We start from the raw sequence: 22755 nt of genomic DNA on the forward strand, positions 1-22755 counted from the left end.
CGGCGTCTGGGTTTAAGCATAATGCTTTGGAGGTCAAAACATTTTGCCTTTCGAATACCCCATATTAACGAAATCACCTTTGCCCGGCGCATAGGCTTGGCCGCTCTTACTCTTTACTTTGGCCACCCCGCGCTTCAGCGACATTACCTGTTTTGGACCACCGCCTTTTTGATCGAATATTTTCGACATGTCGATGTACCACCTACCTTTCCTTTTTCGTCTCTCCGGGTTCGGTTTTCCATTCGTTTCCTTTGTTTATACCATTGTGCGTTTGTGCGGTGTGCCCATGGGTCGCCATTTCCTTTCCTTTTCCTTATCTTGATTGGACTCTCGAAGAAGTTCATGTGTACGTAAAGTCTAATTTACCGGTACTGGTGTACCTGGGCTGGGCTAGGCTAGGGTTGGCAAGAGGAAAGCTCTCATCTCTGACGTTGGAAGACAGTGTCATTTCTCTATCTGGGTCACGGCTGCTTTCCATTTGGCAAGAAAAAGGGATTCGGAATTACTAAAGGCTGTGAATAGGGTGGTTTTTCCTCTGTTGATATCCCAGAGCGTAGCTAGCTAGCAAGCAAAGTCTCTTCCTTCATACCTGATGATGGGTGTGTGGAAGGGAGGAAATTGAAAGTTGAAGATGTATAACTACGCTTGCACTTTTGGCTGGTGATTGTGTTGGTGACTTCGATACTGATACAAGTCGATAAAAGTGATGCACTGCGCACAAGCACAGCTTGGGCAGCAATCGGGCTGATAGTCGTGCGTGCTCGTTTGACCGGTGCGACTTCCGTCATCCCATCCTCATCCGACGTTTCCTTCTCCGCCCGTCAATCACCACGAACAACAAATGAACTGATGCCCTTCAAGTTCCTGCTCTATCCCCGTGCGCATTCTGCAAATGCTGAACATATCAGCACTATCTGTGTACATGACGGCATGTCCATGTTTGACCGCATCAGCCAAGGGCGCAGGGTCCGCAGCCAACGAGATCGCGCGCCCTTCGGAATCACTTCGATCACACGTGAATTTAAGCTACGTTTTTCATGGCTATATGCGGTGGCCTGAGGAACGTGAAGGTAGGGTGTTCGTAGAGTAGTCGGGCGCCGATATCGCATCATTGTGGTGTCTGTAGGTAAAATATATGGCAAGTTCTTTCACCAAAGACAGTTCGCACATCAATTCCTGTCTTCTCCTTCAAGAAGTCCATCTGAAGATAATGTGAGAGGTCTGCGCGCGGTAATTCCCGGGCTGAGTGCAGAGTCAACTGGGTTTCTTTCAGCTTCCGCCACCGCTTCACCTCTCGTCGGTCACTGTGACAACCAGAGCTCACTTTACACACCACGTCCACAGCTTGGCACCTCTGCTACCCATCCCAGGCAGTTCTTCGTCCTACTGCGATCTTACGACAACTGTCCTGAAGGTCAATCCCACCATGCCTTCACTAAAGGACCTTAATTGCGCCATCGAGCTATCCGGGAGTCAGCAAGCATTGCGAGAGTTTGGCACCATATACGGCGACGGCTTCGTAGAAACCTTCGTCCCCGTACCCAATAAACCACAGTCTTTCTCCATCCACCTCACTTCCAACAAGTTCATCGCTCCAGGCGTCGCCATCTTCGTCTACGTCGACGGTGTTTACCAGTGCAACCGCAATAGGCAGGACTTGAAGCTACGGAAGCCTTCCGATAGTCGCTCTCTTGTCGACTTTCGCGTAAGGCAGAAGGAAGAAAGGCAAAAAGATGGATCGATGATTGCGAGGGAGTGGGCTTTTGATAAACTCAACATTGGTATGTGTTGCGAGGACTTCATAGAAACGCGGTCTTCTAACTATTCACAGCTTCAGCGGATGATGCACCGAACATTTGTTCGCCAAACATTCTCGACAACATAGGCTGCATAGAAGTCGTCGTTCTACGATGCGCCGGTACGCGCAATGCCAAATCTGCCTCAACGATGAATTTTGATGGAGCAGGAGACTTTCCAGAGCACCGGTTTGGCGTAGACGATAGCTCATCGCCATCTAACGAGAGGTCTATGTACGATGATAGAGGGCCATTCTTCAGCAACTTTGGCAATAGCCATGGTCCACCACCGCCTCTCCCGTCTCATCGCTCGCCATACGTCGAAACGGTACGTAGCCCGCAAGGCTCGACATCGAGAACTCATCGCACTGCATACCAAGCTCAGGAGCTCTTCCCTCCGGCACCTATTTCGCACCACTCGCGGCCACATTCCAGATACTCAGAGCCTATCAGTCCGGGGGCGCGGCGCACTAACGACCTTCCTCCGCCAGGTTTCCAGTACGGCAGCGGTCCTATCCCGCGTGACAGAGAACCATATAACACGCATCCTCCTCATGTCGGAGCGGTGCAACCTCCGACTGTGGAACCAATGTGGTTGAACAATCTTCTTACGACAGCAGTCAAGCAAGGAGTGGAAGAGTCGCGACGAATGGACACACAATCAGAAGGACAGGCGAAGTACAAGGAAACACATTTTGATGCAAAGTCTGCAAGTCAGCCACCAGGAGCGTGGCCTGAATCTCCATTCGATGCCCCAACACAACCACATCAACACATAGAGCAGCGGGTTTTCTCCTCGCGCGATCAGCAGAGCGAACACGGTTCAAACTGGGCCAAGTCGCAGGCTGGCTGGGGCGAACGACCTCCACGAAGTAGAGCAGGGACCCATGTTACCTGGAACGCCGAGCCTGTTTTCGAGACCGACTCCTCCAGTGCCGGATGGAACGCGCGGGAAGACACCCCGTCCGACGCCTGGGACACAGGAGATACTTGGCCGACCGACAAGGCAGCTGAATGGGACGCCTCCAGCCAACAGGGAAAACTCTGGGTGACTAATCCTCCTAATCACTACCATCTGAGGTCTAGCTCCCCAGTCAATCTTCCTAAACACAATCGACCGCGCTCGAAGCACGAAACGAAACGAAGTTCGCGCTCTAAATCGCGATCAAGACGTTCGCATCGAGATCGAGAAATCACTTCTTCAGAAGAAGACAGCGGGAGTTGGGATCGTCTCGAACGGCCTTCAGACTCTGTGGTCTCGCTGAGTAGCTCCGACGCTACTCTCCAGCCATCGCGTTCTCGAAGCCGGGCACAGCCCTCACGACGAAGATCGAAGAGCCGTTCTCGACTTTCCAAGTCGGTACAGCGCGATCATGAGCGAAAGCCATCGAAGCATTCACATCGTCACCCATCTTCGAGACCTGCGGATGATGTGCCAGCCGCTGTGCCTGTACCTTCAGTCATCACGCGAATGACACCAACAGTGATGAATGCGCCCCCTTCTGTTCCGCCGGAACAAGTACAATCACGACAGCCCAGTGCTTACACTAACCCACCTGCTTTGGTTATACCTACCCCAGAGTGGGGAGCTGCTGTTCACGAGGCTATTAGAAAGCCTAGCAACGTTCCGAGTAACATATTTCCAGCCCCATACGCATCGTCGATGAAGGATTTTGTATATAGTACAGCAGGTGAGAAACTAGAATGTGGGCGATCACCTTCGGTTGTGTCTTGGAGTGGAGGTAAGAAAGATGACACTGTCAAACCCTCTTGGGACACAGGGACTGAGAAGATCACCGGCTGGGACAAGAACAGTGACGATGGTTGGCAAGAAAAGAACCTCAACGAGAACGACAAGAAGGGTTGGTACTCGACCGATGACGACCAAGCCGGAGGCTGGACCAAACCAGACGACAACAAGAAGACCCAAGCTGATGATGGCGGCTGGCACTCAAAGGACACAGGATGGGGTAACCCCCCATCCTCCCCAAAACAAGAGCGAGTCGACAAGATGAACGACTGGGCCGGCCTCAAATCCGCCTTGACATCCGCTTTTGCCAACCCACCAGCCCCAGCACCAGAAGTCCCCTGGCAAAATCAATCATGGAGCTTTCCCGCCGAAAACGCCGTACAGCCCACTGTTCAACAGCCGACACCTACACCCTTCGCGTCCGCGCCCGCTCCAGCACCGCCCGAAACCGCGAAACCGAACGCACCCACCCACCGCATGAGCAACAAAACCCTCTCTCGATACCGACCCAATCATAACTTCCCCTCCCGCATCCATCCCAAACCCACGCCAAACTTCACGGCACAACCACACTGGCAGTTTCCTCCTCCTCCTTCTACCTCCTCTTCCGTACCCAAGAAAGTCCTCCACGCCTCCTCCCCGAACGACACGTACATCGCCCCCGCAGAACCGCGCCTCACCATCAGCCAATCCACATCCAGCAAAAGCGGTATCCAACACGCCGTCCGCGCGGGCAAAGCAACTGAGTACGGTCATGTTGTCGGTCGACCAGAGTATCTAGATCGTTTGGAGAAGCCGTATGCGGTGTTTCGGTTTAAGTATCGAAGCGAGGGGGTACTGAAAGGACTGGGTGTACTTCATGAGGGGGATATGAAGCATGATGGGGATGCTGAGAAGGAGAAAGCAGAGAAGTTGAAGAGTGTGCCGCAGGAGGAACTCATTGCGAAGATGTTGGCTTTGGAGCGGAGGTTGAAGGGTAAAGATAACGGGGAGGGTACTACTGGTGGTGGCGCTGCTGGGAAGGAGAGGAAACACGGTAAGCCGACGGTCGACAAGGAGAAACAGAAGCAGAAGCAGAGGAGGTCAAGTGAGAAAAAAGATGCGCATGGCGATGGCCGGGTGAAGGACTTTACAGAGCAGTGGGTTGAGCGGCATTCGAGGGATCCGAGTGTCAAGGCGAAGAGTGCGATTGCTAAGGAAGTGGGTTGGGAGGGGAATAAGGAGAGGAAGGAGAAGGAAGTAGTGGGAACGTGGGGACAGGATGCGAATGAGGGATGGGGAGGTGGAGATGTGAAATGGTAGTATCGATGCTAGCTAGCTAGTCAGTGTTCGGATCGACAACAGAAGGATTGGATGTGTAGTTGTATTTTGTACGTATAGACATCGATGTAGATAGACAAGACAGCATCATTGCCAGCTTTAGCTACTAACCCTCTCTCGCCACGATCAAAACTTAGCGAGTTCATCCTCACTCCCCTCTCCATCTACATCAACCCATCTCCGTTTCCTCACTTCCAACCCCCCTAGACTCCTTCTCTTTGCCGCACTCTCCTTCGCCGGTGTACCTTTCCTCGTCCATTCCCTCTTTATCCGTTTGTGGAATGCTTTGCGATCGGCTTTCGACGTGGATTTGCTGTCCTTGTCACTACTGCCGTCGGCATTGCGAACCTGGGGGGTTTGGTATGTGGTGAAGGGGACAGCGGTTCGTGGGGTGGCTGGTTCGTGGGCACGGTTCAAGGATGGAGTTGTTGGGTTGGGCGGGGATGGGAGGAGTTCGTCGTCGGCGGAGGTGCCGATGAGATCCAGGGATGGGCTTTTTCGGTGGGAGGTGGTATGCGTGTTTTGCGCCTTTGATTGTTGGATTGCATCGGGCTTCGCAATTCCCGAGGATTTGTTTTCGATGTTGGGAGGGGATGGCAGGACAAGGTCAGTCTGCAAGTCATCTTCGGTCTGTTGCGAACCGGGTATTACTTCGGCGAGTGGTGTTGCATGCTTTCGTACTCGAAGTGTAGTTGGCGAAGAGAAGGCTGGCTCGGCTTTTATTGCTATGCAAGATGATTCCCGGACTGGTGTTGCGATATCGTCTTGCGTTGGTAAGTCTGCAAGCAAGTCGCTCTGTAGTGTGTCTTCATCGATCAAATCTCTCGTCTCGATGGACGGCAGTACCACATCTCCGGATACATCTACACGGGTATCGTTGTCGTCGTCATTCATCGGGAGTTGCTCTTCGTCATAATCATCGCCAGCAAGGGATAATAGATCACGGTCATCGTCATCAAAATGAGTGCTCGACGATCGCAAATCCGGAATGTCACTTTCTGTCGACTGGACAAGGCTCCGGTGATAGTCTTCATGCTCTGAAGAACTCGGTGTCGGCAGATGGTGCGGCGGCTTCGAGACGGCGGGTTCCTTGGAGACCTGATCCTCCCCAACAACGCGACCACCCTTAGGAGCTACAGCAGGCTCTTGTAGGTGAAGATTCTGATTCTTGATCAAATTCCAGCGGTTGTGAAGTGCAGTCATTGGCCACTCCTTCCACTTTTGTTGGCTGTCTTTGATGACCGCCCATGATACACCGTCTATTTTCTTGCGCCTGCTTATGTACACATCATCTTCGTGAGTGAAGGGATATCTCCTTGCAGTCCTGGGAATGCGCCTTTGGATCTCAACACGTGGACTGGTTCGACGGGGTCTTGTTGGTGAGCTTTCATCCGGTCTTGTACGAATCGAGGCGCAGGGCTTTCCATCAGCGACATCCCTTGAGATAGTGTATGAAGGTTGTTGGTCCGTCTCTTTTGCTATTGGTGGTGTCGTATGGGTTGGGAGAGGGCTCGACTGGGCGACTGGACATTGGCGCGGTTGTGCAGACAGAGGTGGAAAGAACCATTTCGGGTCCGTCGCAGGCGCTACCTTGTCGTCTGTTGTTATTGGAGTGATCGGGGGAGCTGCGGCGTTTGCGAAGGGTATCGAGGCGTTTGGCAGCACAAGACCAGCTACGGCTTGGTTAACAGCTTGGTGGATTGTCTGCAGTAGACTGGCGTGGAAAGCGCTTTGTGCTTGCTGTCCGGCAGGTGTTTGTGGAAACTGAAAATGTCGTAGGAGGTCTGCGGTGGGGTTCGAAGGATTGGGCGTTTGCGGAACGCCGAATTGCGGTATAGATGTTGCTGGCAAGTCGTGCTGGGATATTGCAGACTGTGGCGCATTGGCCTCGGTGGCTGTGGTCTGTTGTTTGTTTATGTCTTGCTCAAGCGGTCCAGCAGCCTTTGGCTTGACCAGCAGCGGGAGTGCCAGTTCGTCCTCCGAATCTTGCCCCTCTCCCTTCTCTTCGTCGTCATCTCCATCATCCTCCGAATGGCTTCCATTTCCCATGACTATAGATTCCAGTAGCGTCTTCTCTTTGCCATTGGCCTGGCGCTTTATTCTTCGCAGATGACCTCTATCCACAACCACCCTGTTTGTGTTGAAGTCGATTTCGTCGCTTTGAGATGGATTCATGTTTCCAAATTTCTCAAATATGGACTCAAATCGGCTTTTGAGCTTCTGTTGTTGTTTCTGCTTGGCCTTGATGTATTCGGCATTGTCTTCGTCGACCTCAACTGAGTGCAGTATGCGCATGCGCTTTGCCGGCGGTTCCATGGCGCGTGTTGCCGCGCACTTTAGCAGCGAGCATGTGTCTCAACCAGCGTAAGGGCGGTGTAGAATAGGGGTCGGTGTGTGGGTGGTGGGCGTTTGCGTGTAAGACAGTTTCTGATTGCGATGCTGTGATTGACGCGAACAGCGAGACGCGACGCGGTTTCCTCGGCAGGCACCCGACACTTAGCGGCAGCCCCACCCGCATGCAGGTGATCGCCAGTGAACCGCAACCGTCATTCCGTCAGCGCCTTGGAACAGACGACCTCTCTCCAAGCATGAAGAACAACAGCTCATGACAACATGGCTATCGACAAAAAACAGACAGCCTTGGCCTGTCAGAAATGCAGGACGCCCATAGACATCGACGCCTCCATCGACCAGCTCAACCCGGCCGCCTTCAAGCTATTGACTGGTACATATCTATTCTGCAGACTACCACGCATCAGACTAACATATTATAGATTCGACAGTATCGGGCCAACAGCCAGCGTCACGTATAGCCCCGAACCGCCAGTCGCGCCCCCCGAACCCGCCCGAACACCTCAAGACATATCAAGATGCGGCCAAAGACGCCAGGAACCCTACCTTCAAGCGCAACATCCAGGGCGCACCGCCTTCGGGACCCTCAAATGGCCCCCAGAACCCCGCCATGTCCTTCATCGACATACACATGTCCGAGTCGATGATAGACCCACCCTCTTCAGCCGTTCGTAGCCCAGATCGGAAACCACAAGCAGGCGAGACGAAGCCGAACGCGAATGACAAGACACGACGGAAGAGCTTCTCAAATGGACTGGGCATACAGGGAAGCGCGAGTCTGGCCGATACACTGGAAACGACAAACCGCATGTTCGAGATACTGTCAGCACGCTCCGATGTCGATCACCCTATATGCGTAGAGTGCACCGAACTGCTCATCGAAGGCCTGCAGAAGCGATTAGGCGTAGCGACCCGCGAACGCGACGCATACGTCGACTACCTGCGCCGCGCCAACACCGACGTGCCCAGCGCCGAAGAAGTCAAAGCCGCCGAAGCCGCCCTCAAAGCAGCCAAGAAAGCCGAAAGCACCGCCATCACGCAGCTCGAGAATCTCGAAGCCGAAAAGGCCGAACTAGACGCCCAGCTCGCCGCCCTAGAAGTCGAGAGCCGGATCCTCGACCAAGAGGAAAGCGAGTTTTGGAAGAGCAGAAACGCCTTCAACACCACCCTGACCACTATCCAAAACGACCGCGACGCTCTAGCCACGCGATACGCGCACGATGCGCAAATACTCAACCAGCTACAAAGGAGAAGTGTATACAACGACACCTTCAACATAACTCACGACAACCACTTCGCCACCATCAACGGCCTCCGCCTCGGCCGCCTACCGAACCCGTACGTCGACTGGCCCGAAATCAACGCCGCATGGGGTCAAACATGCCTCCTCCTCGCCACACTAGCCGACCGACTAAACTACAAGTTCGACGGCTACGAACTCTGCCCCATGGGCTCTACATCCACCATCACGCGTATCGAAACGAAAGGCGGCACCGGAAACACAGTGTCTGAATCAACACGCCAACCTCAATCCACAAGCGCCAACTCACCACAAGTAACAAGACAAAAACTCGAACTCTACTCCTCCGGCGACTTCCCCATAAACTTTGGCTTCCTACACAGAAAGTTCGATACGGCTATGGTTGCGTTCTTGGAATGTCTGCGGCAATTGGGCGAGTTTGTGGAGAACTCTGCTGCTGCTCCGTCGTCACATGCTGTTGCTGGTATAGCAGCGCCTGGAGGTGGGCCACCAGGAGGCGTCAAGATGCCGTATGAGATACAGAAAGATCGCATTCATGATCAGAGTATCAAGTTGGCGTTGAATAAAGATGAGGGATGGACGAAGGCGTGCAAGTATACGTTGACGTGTTGTAAGTATTTGCTTGCGCACGCGAATAATGTGGAGAGTTTGGGGGCGAGACGGCGGTAGGGGAGTAGATATTGAGTTTGGGGAATGTGTGGTTTGCTTGTTTGATTAGATACCCCATTGATCTTTTTTTGTGTTTATAGACTTGGCATACTCTCTGTTATGGTGATGGATGAGCATGAGAAGTGGCCATGTATTGGTATATTGATATGATAGTCTTGCACCTCTACCCATCTCCTTGAATGCTACGGACTGAGTGCTTTGCATGAAGCGCCCTCAACATCCAGTCTCCTTATCTCACGTTGCACTATGGAAAGCTATGCACTGCACAAACGACTCCCCGTGAATGCATGCGCACGGCGCGTCCCTATCTCGTGTGATACAGCGCCAACAACGGGAAACCGTGTACATGAGGCTCTTTCGTGTTCCCGATACCCGATGTCCCTATCTCGTGTTGCACCTACATTTGATGAAGATGCTACGTTGCGGGTGCTAGTCTTACTGCGAATTGTCTGGAGTTGTACAGAGATCCTGTGCAATGGTGATTTTGAGCTACCTTTGACCTCAACGCTGTGAGATAAGGATCGAAAGCTTCTTCGAAGCTAGCATTTGGCTTGAAGGTCTATAGGCGATAGGAGGGTCGCAGTCCCGTAGAGCTGTACTCTTGAGCTTACTCTGATGAAGCCTTGCGTACATGGGCGTGTCTTGCGAGAGGTAGCACTGAGAGACATCTCCCGTTGTTCAAGATAGGATACGGCGAGCTTAGAGGTCCAGCATGATGCCAGCAGGGAGTTTGGCGGCCGTTTAGGAGATTGGAACACCCGTTGTGTGCTCAGTCATGTTGCTGTCAACCAGAACCAGAACGGCAACTTACTGCTTTGATCGTCAGAACGTCGTGTGATGCTGTTGATGCGCTGCCACCGCACCGACCGGGAAGCACGGACACTACGACCGACTCAGCATCCGGGAGGCACCGACGTGGCAGCATGAAGCACCTCTTGAATCAGGGGCGAAAAAGGAAGGTCACGATACTTGCTCGGTGGTGTTGCGGCTCCTAGCGCTGGGTAGGACCATGTCAGCTGAGTCGTACAGCCCCGTGACTACCTAGGTATCAGTGGCGCACGTCCAGCCGGACGAACAGCGAAGCCGGCATCCATGGGCGAGCAGGCTCGCAGCGGCATAACAGGCAAAGCCGATGCTCTAGTGGAAACGGAATGCCTATCCCGAAGCCTAGCTTGCTGGTGTGATCGTCTCTGAGCTAGATGAGCTTCGTGGAAGCGAGCTGGCCAGGGGTTTTGAGATCTTTGCGGGGTAGCGTATTTCCTTAGCTCATAGAAACCGAGAAAGGAAATTAGGGGTAAGAAGATGGACACTGGGGTGCTGTGGAGAGGCACAGTCGATATAGTGAACGGTCTGCTGTGCTTGTTTGCGCAAACACCCGTCGAATATGCCGTCAGCGATTGCATCATTCTAATCAATGTCAGCACTTCGTACCCTGATTACTTCCGCTGTTTAGGGATCGCTGTGTAGTGTGCTCGGCTCAAGTGGTGAGCTAGAGTAGTTCCCGTAACGGTATCGATTCTTGGTTGTGGAGAAGTCGCATAGCGGGGAAGTTTCGAAGACGTAAGATATTACCAAATAAGCCCAGATGGACACGATGGTGAGAGGCCTAAGCTCCAACTCATGCAACAGACCGGAAAATACGTGTCACCAGGAGGATGAGCCCATGCAGGAGGAGAATTTGCACGATCCACTTGGATGTGAAGGTCATGACATGAGTTGTGCGTATGGCATAGCGTGCGACGTGCCTTGCATGGCGAGCAAGAAAATCCAGCACGTTCTGGATTCGTGGTTTTCAACGGAAATGGGTGTTGCAAGGCTGGTCGCGTATGTGCGGTGCTGCATACGACGTTGGCTAAGACGCTGGCAGTTTGACGACAGAAGGTGCGAGACATGACATAGATGGCGACACCCGCAGCCGCAGCCGTAAACGCCTGGAGAAGCGGAGATATTGAAAGTGCCCGGTGCGTCGGATGCAATATGGCACAGCAAGCCACACGCTCGAGATGTCGTGAGAAGAGGCGTGAGTACGGCATCACGACCAGGCGACGCGACGCGACAGCATGGAAGCAACGGAGGTTGGACCCAGCAGAGAGGCGCCATGCAGGCACGGGGATGATGAAAGATGGTCGGAGGGTCTCGTCAGAGATTTCCATGTGTCATTGGTGGTCAGGTGGCCTGCGGATTGAATTTCCTGGGGGTAATCGAAACGCCAGCCACGAGCCACGTGAAGCCAATTTTCTGCTTTGCTTCGCCGCCCCAGCAAACCCGAGCCCGCCAAGCCACCGTGACGTAAAGAGAACCTAACCTCACAACCACTTTCCATCGCAAAACTATACGCGTGCGACGTGCTGCTTACTGCCCTATTGGCTCGGTTGGGCTGTGAAGTGATCCTTCTAGCTCAGAGCCATGTCGGCCCAGCGTCCGAGTCGTTGGCGCTTGTGCATGGACCTGGGGAAGACACAAGACGTCTGACTAACAATGAACCACGGTGCTCTTTGTCCAAATAAATCTCTGCGGTAGGTGCTGCCTGACTATAAGAGTCCCGGAGTGCCTTTCACTCTGGAATGACTACCTGACCTTGCCACCTAATACATAAACCCACGGATCCCTCACCTGCTCTCACACCACAGACAACGAGTCACCCTACCGTCACCACCGTCAATCATTCAATGCACATCAACGACTTCCCCTACGAAGTACTCACCCAGATCCTTGAGGAGGTCACCAAGGCCAATATACGTGATGGCCCCACGTATACATTTGGTCTCCAGCAGGCGCCACTGCCTCTCGAGAGGGCCAAGCTCCAGCGCTATGTGAGAGGCCCGGTCCCACCAGAGCTCCTCAAGTGGGACGCAACTGCCACTCTGCGATCGGTTTGCTGGAAGTGGCACGAGTGGGCTCTGGAGCATTCCATTAAGGACGTCTACATCCGTCGCTGGAAGGGCGGAGAGGTAAGCACGGTCGATGTACTCTTCCATGAACAAGATGCTAACATTGCATAGCGATGGGCTGAACTTTCCAACAGGCGAGAGAGCTACCCGTTGTACGAGCTCATTGACCGTCCAACTGGCACAGCTGTCTACCGTGACCCGTTTGCCTCTCTCAAGCGGACCGTGAGCATCTGCAACGACTACCCACAGGTGGCCGCCAAGATCAAGCGCATGTGGGTGCACGGCTTCTACACCGCCGAGACCGACCGTCTGGTATTTCAGTCGCTCAAGAACTGCACCAACATCACCTCGCTCTCTCTTCCATGGACCACCATCCGTCACGTGGACGCCAAGGCGTGGCGGACTGTGCTCACTGGTACCGGCAAACCACTCCAGTCGCTGGAACTCCAATGTGTCGACCCGACTTCGCAGCAAGCAACAGACAAGGATAACATCGTTGACCTGGAGCCACTGCAGTCGGTAAACTTCAGCCAGCTGCGGCGACTGAAGATCTTTGGCGACACTAGCTTCATGCCCATCACCGACGATGATCTTTTCGCCATCGCTCGCACGGCCACGCAGCTGGAGGAGTTCCACTTGACCTGCAACTCCTCCATCACGATCGATGGTGTCATGGCCATTGTCAAGGCATCTCGGAAGACGCTCCGGGTCCTTGAGCACAGCCCGCGGTCACAGGATGGCTTCTGGCACCCGCATCCTGGATCACCGAGCGACTGCGAGCATCTCTGCGACACGTTCCGGAACTGCCCAAGGCTTGAGACCCTGTCCATCTCTCTTCCTTCCGTGTGCTCCCATCTCTTTTCCAATGACAATGCGAAGTTCGCAGGTGACCTGCAGGTACGTGCTCTGCACTTATGTGAGCACGAGGACGGCCGCTCCACTCACGAAGCTACCGACGCCTTGCAGAAGCTTCTTGAGCAAGCCCGTCGCTTCATTCACCTCCGCGCGCAGAGTGCCATTCCTCGTGAATTGTACGTCGAGCTCTTCTTCGCCGAGTGCATCTTCGAGCCCGGCTTCCAATCCGTTCATGGCGACTTTTCGCTGGCGCAGGTCTCGTCTGACGGGCACTGGCCACAGAACGTCGAGTTCAGCGGCAAGGGACCCTACGGCAGCACCGGCCTCTACGGAAAAGAGGAGGAGGCGCAGTTCCAGCGCATCGACGAAGCCGAATTCCTAGCCGGCGTCCGCAGGAGGCTCCTCTCCATCCAAACCTGATTGTGGATAAAACCACTGATAACGGCCGACTTCACTTCAACTGTAACTTTTTATTGTGAACCTGTACTTACGAAATTACGACCACATGCATGAGCGACAGGCCTGGAGCCAAAGAGATACCAGGCTGGAGCAGCCACATTGTATTCATGCATTTGGGAAATTCATAACAAGAACATGGCCATGTTCCGAAAAAGCGAATACTGCGTATTGATTACTTGGGATGGCGGGGTGTCTATTGCTTTTTTTCCACCTTGCAGTTTGTTAGCATTTTAGCGTTCAACCTTCAAATCAGTATAATGAATCAAGCTTCACACTCATCTGACAATCTTCCCATCACGCATCATCTATGCAAACAGTCTTTCGCGCATGTTCGATAGAGGAAACTTGCTTCCACACCCGATCACGAGAATAGCAACACACGATTGATAAGAAACTTCGCGAAAGCTCCAATTTTGCCAACGGGTTCCACACCTTGGCGATCAAAGACCAACACCCCGCACCTGCAGTCCACGCACCCACACCCTCCCAAAGCAGACAAGCCCAGGTACAGCTTTCCGCACTTTTTGCTTACACACCGCATGGTCATCCGTTATGTACGCCGGAAGTCAACCTCTTTCTCTATCCGAGCGATGGAGCTTACCAACCTAGAGTAAGGTCTCAGTCCCGTACACGCCGAACACCGACCGATTATCTGCTGAATAAGAGGCACGGGAGCGCGGAAGATGTCCGCCCCAGCGAAAAGTACTTGCCGGGCCCGGAATGGTGGGTTCCTCTGCAATTGACTCGCGATGCAGCAGGTTAGCCGGAGAGGAATTTTGCCAACAAACGTACCCTTTCCCCAGCGAAACAGAAAAAAACGAATTGACAATCTCTTACCAAAGGCTCATGTAATCATCGGAAACGCGCAGACGCTACTGCACCGGGTATATATGTGGGGCGCTAACCGTCGGGTCTTTACTGAGAGTGGTATAGTGAGGAGCGCTATGAGGGGCAGAATGGCGCAAAGCAGTTGTTTACAGGACAGCTAGGTAGCTAAGCTTGCTCGGTGCGATTGGGCCGGTGGATGATGTAGTAGCCATGGCATGATGTATTGCGAGATAGACACAGTCTATGGGGATCGAAGACCATGGACAAGGGGTCTGGGTTATCTCATGCACCATGCACATGCCTGCCTCCGGTGGTGCTGGTGCTGGTGCTGGGTATAAGTAGAAGGTGCGTACCCCACCCCGAAAGCTCTCTTCTTTACTTCTTCACTACATACTCATCTCTCTCTCATCGTCTTACTCTACTCGTTCTTTTTGATACCCCCCCGGAAGTTATTCAAGATGGCTCCCAAGATCGCGATCGTTTACTACTCCATGTACGGCCACATCAAGAAGATGGTATGTTGCGATTGTGTTGAGATGGGGAGCTGTTGTTGGTTGCGAAACGGCTCCCCACTCGATTGATCCCTGGTTGATTGAGAGCTTGTGCTAACAGAGTTGAATAGGCCGATGCTGAGTTGGAGGGTATCAAGGAGGCTGGTGGTGACGCCAAGCTCTTCCAGTATGTATTCCCTTCTTCATACCCCTAACCCCATGATCTTCCTGCTGGCAATTGCATTTGCAAATGCCAAATTACCGTATCCCATCTCTCCCAAGACCACCAACTAACCCACCCGCAGAGTCGCCGAGACCCTCCCCCAAGACGTCCTCGACAAGATGTACGCTCCCCCCAAGGACGCCTCAATCCCCACCCTCGACGACCCCGCCGTCCTCGAAGAATTCGACGGAATCCTCTTCGGCATCCCCACCCGCTACGGCAACTTCCCCGCACAATTCAAGACCTTCTGGGACAAGACGGGCAAGCAATGGCAACAAGGCGCCTTCTGGGGCAAATACGCCGGTGTCTTCGTGTCAACCGGTACCCTCGGTGGCGGCCAGGAGACCACTGCCATCACCAGCATGAGCACGCTCGTGCACCACGGTTTCATCTACGTGCCGCTCGGATACAAGACCGCGTTCAGCATGCTGGCCAACCTCGATGAGGTTCACGGTGGTAGCCCTTGGGGCGCTGGTACCTTCTCCGCTGGTGACGGTAGCAGGCAGCCCTCTGAGCTTGAGCTTAACATTGCCAAGGCTCAGGGTAAGGCGTTCTACGAGGCGGTTGCTAAGGCCCACCAGTGACTAGATGGCGGAAAGACTGCTGGCGATGCTGTGGGTGAGAAGAGCGTGGAGGGTGTGAATGGAACGAACGGTAGTACTGCTGCGGCAGCGCCTGCTGCTACTTCCACTCCTGCCCCCGCTGCTTCGTCATCGCAGCCTCAGCAGAAGGGGCCGGAAGAGAAAGATAAGGAAGGTCCGTGTGGATTGCCTGCAAAGTGCGATATCATGTAGACGTTTTGTCGTTCCGCTTCTTCCGCTCCCTTATTTTCCTGTTAGTTAGACAGCTGCGCGACGAGATAAATGAAATAAAGTAATACCTGCATCAGTTTAGCCATCGTAACTTGACCTATGCTGATCGATTTCACTGTCCAATCCGTATGTTGGATAGAAACACATCGCCTGAGTTTGAAAGTGATCGTCTAGTTGTAAAGATTGACATTTTGCTTACAGTGCAATGGAAATCGGAAAACGTTAGTGAAGAAAACATTGGGTATCATTCTGTCCAAGTACTATCGAATATCTAGAACCAGACTGCTGAATCGAAAATCTATCTCATAAGACCTTGACGAAGTCCTTACCAAAAGAAACGCTCCGTCTATACCAACCCCAAAGAGAACGCCAAACCCCTTATCTCAGTCAGATCTCTCTACCTATCTTTCTTCTCCTCCTCCCCTTTATCCTGCGGAACATGATCATGAATGAACTCATCCACCCAGTCCTTCACACCATCCGCCTTATGCGTCAACCACTCCCACCAGCTTTCCTTCTTGTTTCCCTCTCCCTTACCCCCATCTTCTCCACCTTCACTCTTCTCACCATCTTTCAACTCATCCTTCCCACCACTCGGCGGCGTAGGTCGACTAGGCACATCCTCCAAACTCGGACTCGTGTCTTCCAATCCAGACGCTAACGCCGCGATACTGGAGAGAGAGTTTAGGTCTGTTGCGGGCATGGATGCGAGGTTTGATGGTTGTGCAGAGGGGAGTATGGTGGAGGAAGAGAGGGTATAAGAAGACACAGGATCTTCGGGTACTTCTTTTTCGTTGCCAGCAACAGATTCTTCGTCGGAGTGCAAACCGACGGGTTTCAACGGTAGGCGCAAAGTACCGTTGTTGGGCGCGGGGTTGAGACCGATGGAGTCGCAGACTATGTTGTAGAGTTCGATGTTTTCTGTTGAAGTGGTGTTAGCTTGCTTTCTTTTGTGTATGCTATGAATTGTGTGATGGATGAGATGAAGACTTACGGAAAGGTTCCATCCTACTTCCAGCTTCATGCGGGAACGCAGGACCTCTCGCGATGAAAACAGCTCTCATAAGCGGATGTTCATGATCGTATCCATGGAGTCCCTTCGGGTGATACTCTTCACCCGTCTTCTTCCCCACTTCGACGTTAAATTCATCTTTCGTTACAATCGCCCAGCCTGTTTTCGGTACGATCCACAGCGGAGCGATCCTGTCGTTTTTGCTGAAATGATAGCGCTCCGGCATATTCTCATCTCGCAAGTAGACATCGAGATTGGGGTTATCCTTTGTACGTTCTAAGAGCTGGTTGTAAAGACGATGGAGCGAGGCTGGGTCTTTAGGACGAAGGCCATAGAGCGGCCAACCGTCTGTGTGAGAGAGTTCGGCGGGGTCGATGAGGTCCTCGAGCTGAACCAGGCGGGTTTTGTCTGTTGTGGCCATGCCGTGGTCTGAGACAACGATCACATTGACGATGTTTGTTAGGTTGCGTGCGTGTAGACCGGCTAGGATGCCTGCCATCATTGTGTCGGCGTTGGCGATCGTCTTGCGGATCTCAGTGCTGTTGGGTCCGAAGCGGTGGCCGTCGCCGTCTACGTCCGGGACGTATGCTGCAATGAGCTGAGGTCGCGGTGTATTTGCGCTCGCGCCGATGTCTTTGGGGCCGGGAAGATCGAGGAGCTCCATTATACGGTCGACCTTTGTAGGCAAGACTTCTGAACCGTTGTACTTGTCGATGTAGGCAATCTCTTGGTTCAGGATATGTGCTTCTGAGCCTGGCCACATGTGGACTGCTGTCCTAACTCCTTGCTTCTCAGCTGTCACCCAGAGAGGCTCGCCGCCCCACCAATGCGGCTGTAGACTGCGCTTTGGATCCGTGTAGTAGAACTCCTGCTCGAGTTCTGGGTCCCAGAATGTATTTCCTACTACACCGTGCGCCTCGGGATACATGCCCGTGGCCATTGTGTAGTGGTTTGGGAATGTGACACTGGGGAAACTAGGCATCATGTACTTTGGCGATATCCCCTCTGCTACGAACTGGTTGAGCGTAGGTGTGAGGTTTCGGTATAGGAAGTCGGCGCGGAAGCCATCGAGCGATATGAGGATTGTGGTCGGCGCAAAGAGTGAGGTGCCATTGGAGAGCATGGCTGCGGCTTCTTTGACATCTTTCGGGGTAGAGAGGTTGTACGTGGCTGCGAGGAGAACGACGAAGAGGACGATGATGGATACGTATATGGCTATTCGGCGGTATAGACTCTTCCTGCGTACCTGCAATATATTAGTTTCATTCGCGCATCCGTAGACTTTACACACCTTCCTCTGCGACTCGCTCGCAAGTAACCGCTGTTCATCGCTCAACGAACTTCTTCCCGATCGGAAACTCGTACTCGAAGCGCCAATACCTTCTTCCATTTCGTACATGAGCGCGCTCGACTCTTCATTGCCGCCTTTCCTGCGCTCCTTCATCTCCTTCTTCTTATCCCACTTCCCGACCCTGACGCTCGAGGCTCTGCGCCCCAACAAGCCCTTGCCACCATCTTTCTGCGTAAGAAGCCTCTCGCGCTCGTCTTCTGAATCTAAGATATCATGGTCGCGTTCGTCGAGCTCGCCAGATGGTCTGCCATCGTAGCCTTCGTCGTCGGAGGTGTGGTCGTACAGGGTGCGCTCGTCGGTGCCAGCATCGGAGCTAGGCACCCGTTGCGATTCGTTGTGCGGTTGCGAAGACATGATCGCGTCTTCAGGCGATATATTACATAGCTAGGTGGAAAAGAAACGTTGCGCCGCTACGGTGCTCAACATGTTTTGGGGGTCAGCGACCCCAGACGTGTCGCTTGGCATCCATGTTTCACGCGTGCAGGACGGTTATGTCGGTCGCGTAAAGGCGCTATTCGGTAATTTACTTTCACTAAACCTCCATCTAAAAATTGGGGTGAACAGAACATTTGACTTGACTTTGTGCATGCAGCAGATGATAGATTATCCAAGATCGTACATTATGTCCGTTACTCAAGATTCGTTCATGCCATCACCAAGACCACGTCACGGCCGGCCTTCCACTTGAGACCTGCGCCGGCTATCTTCCCCTTAGAGCAAACCCACAACAACAACCACATATGCTCTGCAAGCTCTCCCCAATTAAACAGCTGCACCATCCCAAGAGTTTCAGAAGTACCCTTCTCTCTGTAGAGATATGCGCCCCAGCCGAGTCTGCCATCTTTCAGCGGTTCACACACGCCATCCCAAATGTCTTTCTGAGCCTGCGCAGGCCAAGCCGACAAGTCAATGAGCCAATGGCCTCTTTCATTGCCCACTGGATCGCGTGACTTTCCAACTGGTTTGAACTTGCCTGGATACTGTTCCTTGAGGGCTTCCAGATAGGGTGTTACCTGCCGAGGCCACGCCTCCGGACTCTCTACACCTATCTTTGGTGGTGGAGATTCAACTATCTCCGGATAATCGGTGAAGTCTATGGGCGGACCGGAATTGTCGATTTTTTGCACCTTGTTGTTCTCACTGGCTTGGTCTTCTGCTAATGGGGAAACTGGCTTTGGCACATCGGATGAGCGGAAGCTTTCTTGCTGAGTTGGGACGACGCTGCTGGATTTGGGATGCACTTCTGAGGAAGCAGGCGTCTTGGCTTCTGATATATCGCTACCTATCTCCAGGCGCGTACTTTCCCGACGATTCACATCTGCGAGAGGTACCTGGGGCGAAGACGTAGCGCTAGGCGCATCCGGCTCTTCTGCTGTAGCGACAATCGTGGGTTCCGTTGGCATAGCAGGCGACGAAGAAGTCTCCTGCGTGATGTCTCTAGCGTCCGACTCGTCTCCGGACGTGTTCTCGGAAGTCATCGAAAAGCTATCCTGCAATTGACTCTGTAATGCTTGAACCGCAGCTTGCGTATCCTCAATAAACGCTGTATCAGCATCCTCAGGACTGCTAAGAACATCTTTTATAGACCGCCGTTTGCTAGCAGCGCTTGACTTGGGAGTTGCTTGCGCTTTCCAGTTTTGATGGATACGTTCTAACCGCGCAAGCCGACTAGACGTTGGCGCAAAGTCGTCTTCTCCCACATTGTCAGACGACGCGCCGACGTATCTTTTGGGATATTCATCGGAAGATAAGTGAGATGGGAAACTGCCGTAGGAATCTTTGTTGGTCGATAAGATGGAGGTGTTGACGGACTCGCGAAATGAATTTCCTTTGTTTGGTGGCGAAGGGTCGCTCACTCGGGAAGCACCAACTTGGCTCGACACATCGTGTTGTGGTGTCTCCTCAACGTTTTTTCGATGTGGTCTAAAGTCGAGATAAGCGTCGGCCAAGGAGCGGTAAAGTTGGTCGTTTTGTCGAGTAGCCGGAGCGGAGATATGAACCAAAAGCTCGTGTTCATCGTCCATAGTTGAGTACGAACAGGTAAATCTTGAGTTTTTCAAAATCCATCGTAAGAGATATATACAAAAGCGATCTAAGTAAAGCGCGCACGGATTGTTGTTGCGTGAGAGGACGGAATAGGTCAAGTGTAGACGAGGAAGGGTTCAGCGGGTTCATTGACGCGACTTGGCAGGTGCGAGTAAGGTCTGTGCACTTTCTTACCAACGCATCACCATAGTTGTTAATTCGCATGTGAACGAGTCTGGCAGTTGAAAGATATCTCTCACACCCAAGGTTCACATCACCAAATATAATCGTTCAGCTTCAGGACATCATCGTCCAGCGTCGTCATTCAATGGTATGTCGTCTATCATGCATGCTATCATGTAACCATCCCTACGGATATCGCTGAAGAAAAGAACCGCACCCCTTTTTGTGACCCAAAAATTACTCTTCGTCATCCTCGTTCGGGGCCTGCATCTCCTCAATATCCTCCTCCTCGAAAGTGTGCATAGGTACTGAGTAGAGGCGGAGAAGAGACTTGTTGGGGTCCTTGACCAGGACGTATTTGCCCTCATCCATGCGAAGTACCATATCAACAATGGTACGGACGATAGCCCATCCGTTGTTGAGGTTGAGTGCCATCTGGGCGGCGAAGTCGCGGGGCTTGGCTGTGAGGACACCGAGGATGACGTGGTCGTTGTTGTTCTTGGGGTTGGTACGGGAGACGAAACTGTGTTGATGTTAGTTGAGTCGGATGTAGGAATTCGAAAAACATACCCGAGCTTCATGGTGTCGGCCTTGGCCAAGATACTCTGCGTAGTCCATCGTGCGAGCTTGCAGGAGTTGTTCTTCATCTCGGTGGCGAGAACAGCACCCCTCTGGCTGGCCAACTTGGACCTCCAGTCGAGCGCTCCACCAGCACCTTGGGCCTTGTTGTCGAATTCGTTGAGAGCCTTGATGGTCAGGTACTGGTCCTCACCGTTGATGTTGTTCTTAACAACAGCGTCCAACTCCGTTCGGACAACCAGGTGCAGAGGCTCCTCGTCCTTGTCCAGAGACAGATCGAAGCGGCGGTACCTGTAGGCCTTGGAGGCTGGTGGGTCGGTCTCGACCTCCTCGTTGTAGAAGGGATGCTCATGGGGCATGCTGACCTTCTGGCTCTCGGACTCGGTAACGACCTGGAGGGGGAAGATGTTGTTGATGTGTGTGGCTTCCAGCATCAGAGCACCAGGGCTGTTGATAGAGTCCTTGTTGCCCTCGGAAATCTCAAGCGGCGCGTCTGCGGCGTTCTCGTTGACAGTGACCATGTCCAGACTTGAGCCATCGCGCTTGTCAATGAAGACCTTGTTGCCCCGCTTGGTGAAGACCAAATCCCAGGAGTAGACCGACTTGGTGGCGCACATGAGCATGGAGAGGACACCATCGGTAGCGAATACAGTGCCCTCGTCCTTGTCGGCGAGCTCCTGCAGGATAGGATCGCTGGAGGTGGTGACATTGTAGGCGGCACGGTCGAGGACGTTGAGTTTGCGCTCCGAGGTCCTGGCACCGGGCTGCTTGTCGTAGCTGCGGTCGTAGTAGTAGAGGAATCCGTAGTTGTCGATGTCCTCGCCCTCGTGGGTGTCGAGGTTGAGCTTGCTGAGACGGGAGAAGTCGATCTCCTCCATAACGTTCCATTCGGGCTTGACCTGCACGGAAGCGTCACGGTTGCGCTGGGGCTTGTCGTCCCTCCAGCCAAAGCGACGTCCTCCCCTGCCGCCACGTCCACCGCGCTGGTTGTCGTACTGGTTTCCACCACGGCCACCAACACGCTGGAAGGTGCCCCGCCCGCCGCGTTGCGCCTGTCCACCTCGCGCTCCTCCACGTCCACGGAAGACAGTGCCGCCGCCTCGTCCGAATCCTCGGCCGCGTGCTGATGTGCGTGTGTTGTCGACGACGGAGAAGGTAGCCTCCTCTTCGGCGGCCTGGATGGCGAAGGGGTTGGTCTGCTGGTTGGCGCCGTATACCTGCTGGTCTATAACTTCCATTAGCATCTATCTTCTTTTTCCTTCACCATCACCAAACATACCCCTGTAGTTGCGATTGCCGTATTGCTGGCGTCCTCCCCGCTCGCGGTCCTTGCCCTCAGTCCAGTCGGCCATGCGCCCCAGCTTGTCCGCCTTGGAGTAAGGCGCGAACGGCACGCCGTCGAGCATCGACTCGCTGGTGACGGGCGGGCCCCATCCTGCAGTGTCGGGCAGCGCGGACACGAGGTCCAGTAGTGATGCGGGTGCCATTTTGTGAAGTTGCGGTAGTGCTGGGCGCTCGTTGTTGCCGCACAGAAATTATGTGGGCAGTCAGATTCCGCGCTAACGAAACGAAATTCCAAGGTTCCTACCCCGCGCTCTCCTTCACTGAGCCTCACCATCACCATACAGCTCCGGCAGTGCGTCGAACGCCAATATCCTCCTGCAGACCAACAGCGCTTTGACGATATTATCGAACGGTTAAAGACAACGACGTCTTCTCGTTCTTTCCTTATCAGGTTCATGTACTACCTTGGACTGCTCTTCAACTTAATCCGTAGTTCTGTCCTTGCGCTACCATACACACACCCACAGCTTCTCTCTGTTCAGCCTTCCAAGCACGATACGCACAATTTATTAAGTCTCTTAACATTTCTTTACTGGCCATGAGTCCACACAGAC

The 22755-nt window shown here is 53.3% G+C and overlaps 7 protein-coding genes across 7 annotated transcripts; 4 read left to right on the forward strand and 3 right to left on the reverse strand.

Moving 5' to 3' along the window:
* Positions 1-3459: 3459 nt before the first annotated feature.
* J4E85_008906 (uncharacterized protein) lies at positions 3460-4848 on the forward strand (the record flags this gene model as incomplete). Its single annotated transcript, XM_051473130.1, has 2 exons — positions 3460-3487; positions 3578-4848. 2 exons carry the CDS (start codon positions 3460-3462, stop codon positions 4846-4848), a joined length of 1299 nt encoding a protein of 432 aa, XP_051323350.1.
* A 144-nt stretch (positions 4849-4992) lies between these two features.
* Positions 4993-7182, reverse strand: J4E85_008907 (uncharacterized protein; the record flags this gene model as incomplete). Its single annotated transcript, XM_051473131.1, has 1 exon — positions 4993-7182. One exon carries the CDS (start codon positions 7180-7182, stop codon positions 4993-4995), a length of 2190 nt encoding a protein of 729 aa, XP_051323351.1.
* A 297-nt stretch (positions 7183-7479) lies between these two features.
* Positions 7480-9148, forward strand: J4E85_008908 (uncharacterized protein; the record flags this gene model as incomplete). Its single annotated transcript, XM_051473132.1, has 2 exons — positions 7480-7591; positions 7641-9148. 2 exons carry the CDS (start codon positions 7480-7482, stop codon positions 9146-9148), a joined length of 1620 nt encoding a protein of 539 aa, XP_051323352.1.
* A 2669-nt stretch (positions 9149-11817) lies between these two features.
* J4E85_008909 (uncharacterized protein) lies at positions 11818-13314 on the forward strand (the record flags this gene model as incomplete). Its single annotated transcript, XM_051473133.1, has 2 exons — positions 11818-12099; positions 12151-13314. The coding sequence occupies 2 exons, from the start codon at positions 11818-11820 to the stop codon at positions 13312-13314; spliced, it is 1446 nt and encodes a 481-aa protein (XP_051323353.1).
* A 1325-nt stretch (positions 13315-14639) lies between these two features.
* On the forward strand, positions 14640-15479 carry ALTA7 (Minor allergen Alt a 7; the record flags this gene model as incomplete). Its single annotated transcript, XM_051473134.1, has 3 exons — positions 14640-14696; positions 14804-14859; positions 14978-15479. The coding sequence occupies 3 exons, from the start codon at positions 14640-14642 to the stop codon at positions 15477-15479; spliced, it is 615 nt and encodes a 204-aa protein (XP_051323354.1).
* Positions 15480-16104: 625 nt separating this feature from the next.
* On the reverse strand, positions 16105-18424 carry J4E85_008911 (uncharacterized protein; the record flags this gene model as incomplete). The annotated part of the gene is made up of 3 exons (XM_051473135.1): positions 16105-16628; positions 16702-17965; positions 18011-18424. 3 exons carry the CDS (start codon positions 18422-18424, stop codon positions 16105-16107), a joined length of 2202 nt encoding a protein of 733 aa, XP_051323355.1.
* A 2091-nt stretch (positions 18425-20515) lies between these two features.
* Positions 20516-22344, reverse strand: J4E85_008912 (uncharacterized protein; the record flags this gene model as incomplete). The annotated part of the gene is made up of 3 exons (XM_051473136.1): positions 20516-20801; positions 20849-22082; positions 22137-22344. The coding sequence occupies 3 exons, from the start codon at positions 22342-22344 to the stop codon at positions 20516-20518; spliced, it is 1728 nt and encodes a 575-aa protein (XP_051323356.1).
* Between the last annotated feature and the right edge of the window lie 411 nt (positions 22345-22755).

The sequence above is a fragment of the Alternaria conjuncta genome, assembly GCF_024043145.1.
Source record: "Alternaria conjuncta strain BMP 0040 chromosome Unknown scaffold_14, whole genome shotgun sequence".
In the NCBI taxonomy this organism is placed as follows: domain Eukaryota; kingdom Fungi; phylum Ascomycota; class Dothideomycetes; order Pleosporales; family Pleosporaceae; genus Alternaria; species Alternaria conjuncta.